This window comes from Podarcis bocagei (genome assembly GCF_964188305.1).
Source record: "Podarcis bocagei genome assembly, chromosome: 7".
Taxonomy (NCBI): Eukaryota; Metazoa; Chordata; class Lepidosauria; order Squamata; family Lacertidae; genus Podarcis; species Podarcis bocagei.
In genome coordinates, this window is record NC_138132.1 from 8,070,316 (window position 1) to 8,083,709 (window position 13,394).

The 13,394-nt window shown below is 48.8% G+C and overlaps 1 protein-coding gene across 3 annotated transcripts in view; it reads right to left on the minus strand.

The window, feature by feature from the left end:
• DMPK (DM1 protein kinase) overlaps positions 1–4,386 on the minus strand; it is a 56,980-nt gene extending 52,594 nt beyond the window's left edge. For all 3 annotated transcript variants that reach the window (XM_081200433.1, XM_081200432.1, XM_081200431.1), the window contains exon 1: positions 4,080–4,386. In XM_081200433.1, the coding sequence (XP_081056559.1) occupies positions 4,080–4,239 (160 nt within the window). In that variant the 5' untranslated portion in view covers positions 4,240–4,386. The remainder of the gene's footprint in view (positions 1–4,079) is intronic.
• Positions 4,387–13,394: the final 9,008 nt, after the last annotated feature.

The window sequence follows — 13,394 nt, forward strand, 5'->3', positions numbered from 1 at the left end:
GGGGAGCAGGGGGGGGCGAGAAGGAGGAGGAGGCGAGGAAGACGACGCGAGGGAGCCAAACGGGCACATGGAGAGTGCATGTCCATAGCATGCAGCCTTTTATGGCGTTTTGCAAAGTCTCCGCGGCCCAAGCAACATCTCACACGAGCCCCGGCCGTCGCAGGAACACGCACGGCCGGATCTCCCTGGTAAAGGGGGTAGGGCTATGCCATCTTGTCCACAAAAGGCAGTCTGTGCACCGCCAAGGGGGTGGGATGGCGTGCGTGCTTTGCTGTGGCGGCGGTGTTGAAAAGGAAGCTGCCAGAACAGCCTGCACAACCCTCCCTTGTCCGCTCTCTCCCTTTCTGCTGAAGCTAACACAAAGCTTGCGAGAGGCTGCAAGAGAACTGAACAAGGACAACAAATAATACGGCCACCGCGCTGCCCAGAGTCCTCTTTGCAAAGGCGGCTCGCCGTTTTCCAGGAAGTTCCCTTTGCAGTTCCAAAGGCTAGAGCCCCTTATTTTAGAAAAAACACAAAACACAAACAAACATGTAGCCGGGAACTCCTGATCGCTGGCACGTGCTATTGAAAGGGTTTTTTATGAGTCCGTAAAATGTCAGCAAGGACTTTGAGGGCTCCGTTCCGCGCACACATACACAGACGTGGTTCAGTGCCAGGGCTCAGCTCTGGAATTGTCCAAACAGGAGCAAGATGACACCTAGACATGTGCAAAGTGCCTCTCTCGCTATTCAGTAATTAGAACCTCCTTTGCATGTAAGTTCTACCCGCCTGGGTTCAGCAGAAGGGGGGGGGGTGCCTGGATCAAAACACTTAAATTCCGGGCATGCTTGAACTGCAATAACTTTTAGATTGATCCCTGAAGATTCATTATTTGCCATTATATTCCACATTTCTTTCTCCAAGGAGCTCAAAGCGTGATGTACACAAATCTCCCCCTCCTCAAGTCATCCCCACTGCAACCTTGCGAAGTAGGCCGGTCTGAGAGAAGACTGGCCAAGTCCTAGTCTGATACCCAAACTGCTACACTGCACTGACTAACCGCTTTCAAATTTATTCACGCATGGCAGAAGTGGCCACAGGAAGGGGTGGGGGCAGTTCATGGTTTCTTCTTGGCGCACAAATGCGTTCCCCGCAACTTCCAGCGGCAACAGTTCGCAGGGTGCTGATATCCACCAGGAACCGACCCGATTTCCAGAACTAAACCCTAAAAAGGCACGTCACCCTGAATAAGACTGGTATTAAAACCTGCTTCTATTTAAAGAAGAAGAGGAAGACAGCATCGTATCCCCAGCTTCTGTACACTTCAAAGGAAAGAAAGGCGAAAATCCCATTACCGTACGTTATTCACAGCTGTTCAAGGCCTGCCGGCCGGCACTCAAACGACAAACAGATCAGAGCAAAGGGAGCTGGAATATCTTGGTTTCTCCCCAGCAGGCGAACTGTACGCAGGATACGGTGTGGGCTTTTAGTGTGTTCGACTGCGAGGTCAGCGCCTTGCATTCCCTGTCCTCTCAAATGCTTCTATTTCTATATTTATTTATTTCTGCGGGCAGCTTCTCTGCCGCTCCTGCTGAAACGCAACTCTAAGCAGTTGGCCGTGGGGTTAAAGCACCTTAAATGAAACACCAAATGTGGGGTGGGAAACAAGCAGGGGATTTGCCCGTTCTCTAAAAATGCGACTAGCAACCCAACCAAGAGCCAATAAGCATGAGACGCAAGCATCCGCTGCGTGAAAAACCTGGGAAATTCAAAGTGAAGAACTGCACTGCGGGGGCGGGTTGGACTAGATGACCCTGAGAGGTCCCTTTCGACTCCCAACTCCAAATCTGTGATTCTGAGAGATCGTGCCTCCAGGACTAATCTTTGGCCACAGTGGGGCTGATGAGAATCAAGGGACATGATGAGAACTGGCCTCCACAGTTACTTACGGTCCAGAACTGGCCTCCACAGTTACTTACGGACTCATTGTTAAAACCGTGTTTATGGAAGACAATCTTATCGGCTATGAGGGATCACCAAAGAAGAAGTGTCATCACACAATAGATTAAATGGTTTTTCAAAAAATTGTATGTTTTAAAAGGGACCCCTGTACAGATGGCACCCAGGGGGAAGATGCCCCGTTTGGTGTAAAGGAGATTCCCATCACAGAATCTGTACAGCTGGAAGGGACTCAAACGGTCATCTAGTCCAACCCACTGCAATGGAACTAAACGCCTTTCTGGGTGCAATTTGTTGATGTATCTTTTATCAATACACTTCTCAACCCCACCAGCACCACCAACGAGAGGAAGAAAGGAACCGCAAGCAACCAGTCAGGAAAAGCTTGTCAACCGCAAACGAATTTTTTTCCTTTCGGGGTCTTCAACATGCTATTTCATTTATTACTGGGTTTCTTTTATATTACTCATTCAATTGGCATTCCTCCCTAAAGAGCCTGGGGCAGTATTCTTAAATTTATATCCTGCCTTTCGTCCAAGGAATTTAAACTGGCTTAGTGTTTTAAATGCATTATAAACATGCAACACCAGATGGTGCTGTAGAGCACAAAACTTTTCTATGAGATTTTACATAGGGTTTTTTTTCCTTTTGTTGTAACAATTTAATTTATGACTTATTTATAGCTGGGGTTTTTTTTCCTGTGTGTAGATCCATCCGGAGAGAGACACTAGCCAATATTTCCCAACAAGCTTCTTGGGCCAAGTTGAGATGTGAACCCTTGACTCCCAAATCCTAGTCCAACTCTTTTTAACTTACGCTAGCAGGGGTAGGTAGGGGCTAGCCTGTTTTCATAGAATAACAGAGTTGGAAGGGACCCATAGGGTCATCTAGTCCAACCCCCTGCAATGCAGGAATTTGCGGCTGTTCCAATGGGGGATCGAAACTGCAACCTTCGGATTATCAGCTCTAACCAGCTGAGCTATCCTGTTGGACCTGATTCACAAGGCTTCGAGGTCCTGGACGGCAGGACGACCACCAGCCTAGGGTGGGAAGTGAGGGGACAGGCATGGGTTACTAGTATCAATAACAGCTCTATACAGAGGCCACTCCTTGCAGGAGGTTCTTAAAAGTATGAGCTGTGGCTCTACTCACTGGCAAACCCAGGGGAGCAAAGATGAGATCATCACAAAGGAGGAGGGAAGCTGTAGGGACAAGAGGGAAACCAAGGCACAGGGGAAAGATCCGTTTGGGGGAGGCGGGGAAAGCAAACAGCACAGAGTGTGCAAGAGCTAACCAGGTTTCTAAATCGGGCAGGGCGGCGAGAGAACAAATCAAGTTTAGATGGACATGGGTGGGTGTGTCACTGCCGAGAATATAGGAGACACTGGTTTTGTAGCCAAATCTGCAAATTGTGTGATTCCAGGGCCTCTTTCCCCCCTTCCACAAAACCGGAACAGTAATATGGAATCACTTTATGGGGTTTAACAAACCCATTGAGGAGTGGAGGTCTATCGATGGCTATTGACCGTAACAGCTAAGTGGAGCATCCAGGAACAGAGGCAGTCTATCACTCTAGCTGGAGACAAGCGACAGGGGGAAAGCCTACCTTATAAGACCATTGCTAAAGACTGACAAGGCAACTAAAGGAGAACATTCAGGAAGCGCAATGTAAAATAGTCACTGGGAGAGAGAGAAAGGGGCCTCAGACTCCAGTATTAAAGGGCAGCTTGTGGGATCTGGGCACAGGTAAAGAAAGCTGAGCTAATATGTCCCCCCAAAAGGCCACAAGCCCATTTTTACTAGCTCTAAGGAGGCTGTGGCACACAGTGGCGTAGCGTGGGGGGTGCAGGGGGGCCGGCCGCACCAGGCGCAACATCTGGGGGTTAGGGTTAGGGGGCGCAAATCCACGGGTTAGGGGGTGCAAATCCACGGGTTAGGGGGCGCAAATTACTTGCCTTGCCCCGGGTGCTGACAACCAACGCTACGCCACTGGTGGCACAACAACAGAAAAAAGAAGGAGACTATCTCCCTTTTTTTTTTTTTTTTACTTTGAAAAGGCTTCCCTATCTGGCTACCAGGCCAGTGGCTATTTGCAAGCCTGGATAGGAAGGGTTCCAGCAAGGATCTGGCAGACTCACCCCACTGTAAAAACTCCATGATGTATTTCTCCTGGGCCAGGGGCGACGTGCTCAGCTCGTGGTGCACACAGAGCAGAAGGTCTACCAAGGTCTCCAGACCCACAGCGCTCCGGTCCAGCACCAGCTCCTCCAGTTTCTTCAGTCGCACCTCGGCAGCCATGGCGGGGGCGGGGGGCACCCCTGCGGCTGCCGTGCCTCCAGCCACATCCAGGGACGGCTGGCAGGAGCCGCCCTGGCTTGGGTCCTCTATGCCAGGCGGGCACCCCCCTGCCCCATGGGGGGCACAGTCTTCTCCTTCCTGGGCGATCAACCCGGCTTCTAGAAGTCCACAGGGTGGTCCAGAATGGAGAGAGCAGCTTTCTGGCAGCTGCTGGAGACGCGCGTGACTCTTTCTCTCTGTCTCACATTCAGCCTTCTCCCCGCACAAACTTTCCCAGACTTTTTCCTCTCTCAGGCTGTCCGAACTGCCAATCTTTCTCGCCGGGCACACACGGACTTGTGCGCTCTCGTCCCTCGCGCACGCCACTGTCCCCGTCCTTTATGCTGCCTTGCGCACCGTTGTTCCTCCTTTTCTGTGGTCCGAAAACACACCCACGCTCCTCCCCTGCTGCCCCCACTCTCTCACATGGACAAACACCCCTCGCCCCCTCCCTCTCACTAGCAGCTCTCCCCTTGAATCACACAAGCGCACCCAAACTTTTCCCCCTAGCGTCCAGGCCCCACAAACGTGCGAGACCCGGGTCTCCCTTCTCCCTTCGCTTTTGCGCACTGCAAAAAGAAACCTTGCGCAAATTTTGGCAGTGGCTCTCCTGAGCCAACTTGCAAAGTCCTGTCTCTCCCTCCGCCTCCCCTGGCTCAGTTTACCCCAGAAAAGCCGCCCCCCCCGTCTCCTGACCACACCCTGCCCTTCCTGCCCAGCCCAGCCCAGCCCAGCCCGGGATGCCTCTGTGCCAGGGACTTGCAGCAGCAGCCGCAGGCACAAACAACCCCATGCCCATTTAAAGGCCCCAGGAATGGAGTTGGAGGCCAAGAGGCTGGACTCCTCTTTAACCCCTTCTCAGCTCTCTCCCTCCTGCTTTCTTTCTCTCTCTCTCTCCCTTTCCCCAGCCACAGAGCTCCACTACAGTCTCCCTAGGACCCAGGCTCCATTATAACCTGACAGCTGATGGTGGGGCACAGGGAAGATGGAGCCAGCGTCAGGCAAGCAGGATTACACAGCTTGGCCCTTGATCAGAACCTCTCTTCTCCACCTGATTCCCCACCCTGGACCCTGAAAGGGCAAGGAAAGCTCTGTTTTTTGTGAAAGGCACCCCCAGTTCTTTTGACTGTTCCCTCCCCACAAACCGGGAACACAACTTTCTTCCAAACCGAGCAGGCTCAGAACTGGGCATTCCTGTTAAAACGACTTCCAGTGCCTGGCAAAGATTTTCCCACCCACCCCTTTATTCTTCCAGGAAGAAAGTCTGTTTCTTTAGTTTTAACTGATTTTTACCTTTCCTGCGTGGTCTTTTCAGTACACCGCTTGGAGAGATTATTTTGGTTTACAGTGGTACCTCGGGTTACAGACACTTCAGGTTACAGACTCTGCTAACCCAGAAATAGTACCTTGGGTTAAGAACTTTGCTTCAGGATGAGAACAGAAATCATGCATCGGCGGTGTGGCAGCAGTGGGTAGGGCAGGAGTACCCAACACTCTCACCACTGAGCATGCTGGCTGGGAATGATGGGAACTGGAGTCCTCCAGATGACCCCACATCAGCTACCCATGGAGCCACTGAACAGGTTTAGAGGTGCAACTCAGCCATAAAGCACCATGGTCTTCTCTACCTTGGCAGCCTCTGCAGATAGGCAGAGCCACAAAAAAGGCCAATGAATTAACTAAATCAGGAATAATAATAATAATAATAATAATAATAATAATAATAATTATTATTTATACCCCGCCCATCTGGCTGGGTTTCCCCAGCCACTCTGGGCGGCTTCCAACAGAACACTAAAATACAATAACCTATTAAACATTAAAAGCTTCCCTAAACAGGGCTGCCTTTAGATGTCTTCTAAAAGTCTGGTAGTTGTTGTTCTCTTTGACATCAGACGGGAGGGCATTCCACAGGGCGGGTGCCACTACCGAGAAGGCCCTTTGCCTGGTTCCCTGAAACCAGAGATTTACAGTAGATTGGAATAAGTATATGAATTATTTGAAGAGCAACTGTAATCAACAAATTACGCTAGTAGGACTACAAGAAGTTTTGTAAGGAGAAATATACGAAGTGTTACGAAGTAGAAAAAGAGAGAGAGATTGGTTATGATTTTGAAATGTAATAGGGAAAATAAGAAATGCATACCAAGAGATTAGATTGGGAAATTTTCAGACAGGACAGATGGAAGTCAAAAAAATTGAGTAATATGTAAAAGTATGTTTAATTACTGTTGAAAATTATGTTAAAAAACTAATAAAATCTATATATAAAGTAGGAGCGGTGTGCTGGGATCGGGGCCACAGGCTCTGCTGCCCGAAGCGCCCTCCCCCCCCCCCCCGTTCCACTGGCCAGTCTCCACCGAGCTAAGTTTAGAACAACAGAGACATTCCTGGAGGGACGGAGCAAGCAGGACTTTTGGCTGCATGAAGGCAGCTGGCGCCCTCCCTTTCGGGATGATATTGGGCCAGGCCCACAGAGACTCGCTCCAACCCAGTCCTTTGCAAACCCTCTTTCTCCCGAGGTGTCCCCTTTCCAAAAAAGTTTGCATGCCTTGGAGGGAGTTGGGAGAGGAGAGCCTGCAAAGGACCAGTGGCAGACTAACTGGAGATGCTGGGAATTAAACCAGGGTCCTTCTGCAACCCTTCCCCTAAAGGCCATCTTACAGAGGATTTGTAGTTCTAGAACAGCGGTCAGCAAACTTTTTCAGCAGGGGGCCAGTCCACTGTTCCTCAGGCCTTGTGGGGAGCCAGACTATATTGGGGGTGGGGAAATTCCTGTGCCCCACAAATAAAAGCACACATTCTACTCATGTAAAAACACCAGGCAGGCCCCACAAATAACCCAGGGATGCATTTTAAATAAAAGGACACATTCTACTCATGTAAAAACATGGTGATTCCCGGACCATCCGTGGGCTGGATTTAATAATAATAATAATAATAATAATAATAATAATAATAATAATAATAATAATGATAAAATTTTATTTATATCCCGCCCTCCCCAGCCGAAGCCAGGCTCAGGGCAGCTAACAACAATAACATAAGACAACATTTTAAAATCATTTCACTAAAAAATTACTTCAAATCAAATTGATGGCAACCATTGGGTAGAGTTCTGTGAAGATTGCCAAAGGAGGGGGCCAGACTGTGCCTTGGCCAAAGGCCTGGTGGAACAGCTCTATCTTGCAGGCCCTGCGGAAAGATGTCAAGTCCCGCAGGGCCCTAATCTCTTGTGGCAGAGCGTTCCACCAGATCGGGGCCACAGCCGAAAAAGCCCTGTCTCTGGTTGAGGCCAGCCTAACCTCCCTGTGGCCCAGGACCTCCAAGGTGTTTTTGTTTGAAGATCGTAAGTTCCTCTGTGGGACATACCAGGAGAGGCGGTCCCGTAGAAGGTGATTGGGCCGGATCCGGCCCCCAGGTCTTAGTTTGCCTACTCATGTTCTAGAAGAATGGAAGGTGCTCTTGTCAGAAGCAAAGACAAGGGGCAGCAATCCCTTCCCAGCAGTGGCCTGGCTTTCTGGAGGCAGCAGTAGGGATGAGGAAGAGCGGGGTTAGAATCGTAGAATTGGAAGGGACCACAAGGGTCATCTAGTCCAACCCCCTTCAATGCACCCCCTTTCTCCCAATGTGGGGCTCAAACCCACGATCTCAAAATTTAAGTCTCATGCTCTACCGAATGAGCTATTCCAGCTGGCTTACTTTTGTGTCAGGTGGAGAGGTGTGCATCAGAGTCCATATCAGGGCCAGATTTTGGTTTGATGAGGCCCTCAGCTACTGAAGGTAATGGGGCCCTTTACATGTCCAGCTGTCTTTTGTCAACAACAAATTGGCGCTGGTTTTTTTGTGTTGAATATATGTTGTTGTTGTTTAGTCGTGTCCAACTCTTCGTGACCCCCTGGACCAGAGCACGCCACGCACTCCTGTCTTCCACTGCCTCCCGCAGCCTGGTCAGACTCATGTTTGTAGCTTCGAGAACACTGTCCAACCATCTCGCCCTCTGTCGTCCCCTTCTCCTTGTGCCCTCCATCTTTCCCAACATCAGGGTCTTTCCTAGGGAGTCTTCACTTCTCATGAGGTGGCCAAAGTACTGGAGCCTCAGCTTCAGGATCTGTCCTTCCAGTGAGCACTCAGGGCTGTTTTCTTTCAGAATGGAGAGGTTTGATCTTCTTGCAGTCCATGGGACTCTCAAGAGTCTCCTCCAGCACCATAATTCAAAAGCATCAATTCTTCGGCGATCAGCCTTCTTTATGGTCCAGCTCTCACTTCCATACATCACTACTGGGAAAAACATAGCTTTTACTATACGGACCTTTGTTGGCAAGGTGATGTCTCTGCAACACAAAATGCTGTTGCTGTATGTCAGTTTTATTTTATCTGTTTTTTTATCCTATGTTTTGGAAATGTACATCCTGGGGTTTTTTCCCTTTAGATTTTTTTGGGGGCCCCCAACAGAGCGGGGCCCTAAGCTATAGCTTGTTTAGCTTATACGTAAATCTGGCACTGGTCCACATGGAGTTGACATGTGCGAGGCAAGATCAGAGGCCTCTATTTCACTTTCGTTTCATTGTAAGAAAAGTTGTGGTTTTCCCAACCTCCAGTGTGTGTACATATGGGGCTGATCGTCATTCCCTCCCTAAAGAAACTCAGCACTCTGCAAATTATCCCAGTAGCAGTGGCTTGGTGGGGGTGACCAAAACACTCTTATTTGAGTGAACAGGGGTTTGTTACCCTGGGGTAACAACTCTTGGGGAGTAGCCCCACTTCATTCTGTAAGTAAGCCAGGAGAGGTTTGAGTCCTTGGTTAACCGGTCCAATTTCCATGTACAACAGTGACCTCTTGTGCCTAGCCTGCAAATTAGTCCATAGAGTGATCGCAAAGCGGGTAGAGGGTGGGCCCAGGCAGCAAGGAAGAAATGGGGTAATTAACAACAGCAACGCTTAGCCAGGACTTTAAGGCAGACGTCCAGAGCCCCACTCTGCAGAATGAGCACGTTCCCCTCCCCACAGACACAGCAGGACTTGTTTAGTCGTGTCAGACTCTTTGTGACCCCATGGACCAGAGCATGCCAGGCACTCCTGTCTTCCACTGCCTCCTGCAGTTTGGTCAGACTCATGCTGGTAGCTTCGAGAACACTATCCAACCATCTCATCTTCTGTCATCTCCTTCTCCTTGTGCCCTCCATCTTTCCCAACATCAGGGTCTTTTCCAAGGAATCTTCTCTTCTCATGAGGTGGCCAAAGTATTGGCGCCTCAGCTTCAGGATCTGTCCTTCCAGTGAGCACTCAGGGCTGATTTCCTTCAGAATGGAGAGGTTTGATCTTCCTGCAGTCCATGGGACTCTCAAGAGTCTCCTCCAGCACCAGAATTCAATCACTGCCTTGCTGTGGCGAAGGGGCTTGAATAAGTCAGAGAAGCTATGAACTACCGAGCAGGGCACCCAAGATGAATAGGTCATAGTGGAGAGTTTTGACCAAACGTGATCCACCTGGAAGAGGAACTGGCAAGCCACTCCAGTATCCCTGCCAAGAAAACTCCATGGACAAAGACAACAGCAGGACTAGTTCTCCACATTTTGTAAGTGAACACACACAACTGCAGAGGCCGCCTCCCCTCCCTGCAAGAGCATTAAAGCCCAGAGTCTAAAATTACTGAGTTGCATCACTTAAGCTACCCACCTGCCGCACATTTTCCTGGAAGCGAAAACCGCAGTTTCTCTCCAGAGTGGACCTGTTAGCTTTTTCTGGCGCTCCATCGCAAGACCGATTCAGGAGCCGGAAAGCGCGCAAGGATGTAGACCAGGCCATCGCCAACGTGGCACCTGTGTACTCATGCCCATCGAGGTCTTGGCTGGCACTCGCAACTGCCTCCCTCCAGGCAGATGGCAAAGGGGAAAGGGAAGCCGGTACAAATTTCTGCGCCCAGCAGTCTAGAAGGGGCCCTGAATATTTTGCACATGCTTTATTTAATTCTTAACAATATACAGTGGTACCTCTAGTTGCGAGCTTAATTTGTTCCGGAGGTTCGTTCTTAACCGTAAAGGTATTGTGTTCAATGCACACACAATTCTGAAAGAAACAGCTTGCGGTCTTGTGCCGTGAACCGAGCATTTTGCCACTCTATTCGAACATTCACCCTTGTACTTTGACAGCAAGGCAGCACATCTTATTCTGTGCAGTCTCTGTTCCCTGTTTTTGTGATGATGTTGATGTTTGATGTGGATGATGAAAATAATAATAATAATTTTATATCCTGCCCATCTGGCTGGGTTTCCCCAGCCACTCTGGGTGGATCCCAACAGAATATTAAAGGTAAAGCTAAAGCTAAAGCTAAAGGGACCCCTGACCATTAGGTCCAGTCGTGACCGACTCTGGGGCTATGGTGCTCATCTCGCTTTATTGGCCGAGGGAGCCAGCGTACAGCTTCCGGGTCATGTGGCCAGCATGACTATGCCGCTTCTGGCGAACCAGAGCAGCACACGGAAACATCGTTTACCTTCCCACCGGAGCGGTACCTATTTATCTACTTGCACTTTGATGTGCTTTGGAACTGCTAGGTTGGCAGGAGCAGGGACCGAGCAACGGGAGCTCACCCCATCACAGGATTCGAACCGCCGACCTTATGATCGGCAAGTCCTAGGCTCTGTGGTTTAACCCACAGCGTCACCCGCATCCCATAACAGAATATTAAAAACACAATAAAACATCAAACATTAAAAACTTTGACACCGTTGTCTGATACACATTTGTGTCGTGATGCACATGCAAGCTTGACATGTGCAGTCTACGCTTAGCTCAGGGATGATGGTGTGGGTGCTTATTGATATTAGTCATTAGGACATTAATACTTGCAACAGGTTCAAAGATTATCCCTATTTATCGCTAATCTTCTCTGTATCGTTTCAATTTTAGTATATGTGCTGCCAAAGCGAGCGCCTATTTATCATCAACATAAAAATGAGACAATGCATTTACATATTTTATTTCCCGTGCATTTACAATGCATTTACATATTTTATTTCTTTAGCTGGTATGCCCTTACTGCGGGGAAGGGCTCAAATATTTTTTCTCACTGGGCCCCAACCTGCTCTCGGCAGCCCTGCCCCACTGAAATTAGGCTTTAAAAAAGCATTCTATTGTAGCTAACAGACTAGGTTGTGGGTAGGCAAACTAAGGCCCGGGGGCCGGATCTGGCCCAATCGCCTTCTAAATCCGGCCTGCAAAAGGTCCGGGATCAGCGTGTTTTTACATGAGTAGAATGTGTCCTTTTATTTAAAATGCATCTCTGGGTTATTTGTGGGGCCTACATAGTGTATGGAAGTGAGAGCTGGACCATCAAGAAGGCTGATCGCCGAAGAATTGATGCTTTTGAATTATGGTGCTGGAGGAGACTCTTGAGAGTCCCATGGACTGCAAGAAGATCAAACCTCTCCATTCTGAAGGAAATCATCCCTGAGTGCTCACTGGAAGGACAGATCCTGAAGCTGAGGCTCCAAGACTTTGGCCACCTCATGAGAAGAGAAGACTTCCTGGAAAAGACCCTGATGTTGGGAAAGGAGAAGGGGACGACAGAGGACGAGATGGTGGGACAGTGTTCTTGAAGCGACCAGCATGAGTTTGGCCAAACTGCGGGAGGCAGTGGAAGACAGGAGTGCCTGGCGTGCTCTGGTCCAGGGGGTCACGAAAAGTCGGACACAACTAAACAAGAACAACAGCATGGTGTTTTTACATGAGTAGAATGAGTGGTTTTATTTAAAATGCATCTCTGGGTTATTTGTGGGGTATAGGAATTTGTTCATTCCCCCCCCTCCCCCCAAAAATATAGTCCGCCCCCCCCAAGGTCTGAGGGACAGTGGACCAGCCCCCTGCTGAAAAAGTTTGCTGACCCCTGCACCAGGTTGTGGTATGTGGTTGGCTGCAGGGCTTGTGTGATGCCCACGAGTTTCTCCATTTTGCAAAGGCACTCGCAGGCCCCAAAACGGTTGACAATGCCTGACATAGGGAAGGGTGACAGGAACCAGGGAGGCCACGGTTTCTAGTCCTCTGTAATATGGCCAAGGATCAGGGATTCCCAAAGCGGGGGCCACAATTCCACCGCAGCACTTTCAAGAGATGCCTGCTTCAGTGGATTGCTGTGGTCCTTGTCTCTCTCTTCATTTTTATGTTTTAAAAATGCTTGATATTTGATGTTTATTTCTGTATGCTGTTCTTATCTTTGTTCTTTCCAGTGTTAATAAAAATTCAGCATATATTAACATTAGTAAAGAGCGTGTGGTACGGAAGCTGTACTACCCAGGACAGGATGGGGTTGTGCAGGGTTGTTAAGGCAGCAGAGAGCATTGTTGGCTGCCCACTCTCCACCTTAGAGCAGATTTATGCCACAAGGTGCCATAGGAAGGCACTGGACATAGTAAAAGATCCATCGCATCCTGGTCACTGTCTCTTCGAGCTCCTGCCGTCGGGACGGAGATACAGGTCGATGAAGACAAGAACAAGCCGTCTTAAGAACAGCTTCTTCTCCAGAGCGATCTCGGCCCTGAATGGGAAGCCCGGACTTTGAAAGTCATCTAATCTTCCTTGCTGTATTATACTGTATTGTTTAATTAGTGTTTTTATGGAGCAGTCAAGTAATTTCGTTGTCCCCGATGGGGGCAATGACAAGAAAGATATTCAAAATAAAAAAATTCCTTCCAGTAGCACCTTAAAGACCAACTAAGTTAGTTCTTGGTATGAGCTTTCGTGTGCATGCACACTTCTTCAGAGATTCTTCAGGTTATCTGAAGAAGTGTGCATGCACACGAAAGCTCATACCAAGAACTAACTTAGTTGGTCTTTAAGGTGCTACTGGAAGGAATTTTTTTATTTTGACTATGGCAGACCAACACGGCTACCTATCTACTACAAGAAAGATATTATTATTATTATTATTATTATTATTATTATTATTATTATTATTATTATTACCATTGCAACAGTGGGCAAAAAAAAGGGAGAGCATTAAGCGGTCCAGCAATTTCCCTGGGTGGGGAGGCGTTTGGGAACTCATGAAGTCAGGCAAAGGCAGGGTGGATAATAATAATAATAATTTATTATTTGTACCCCACCCATCTGGCTGG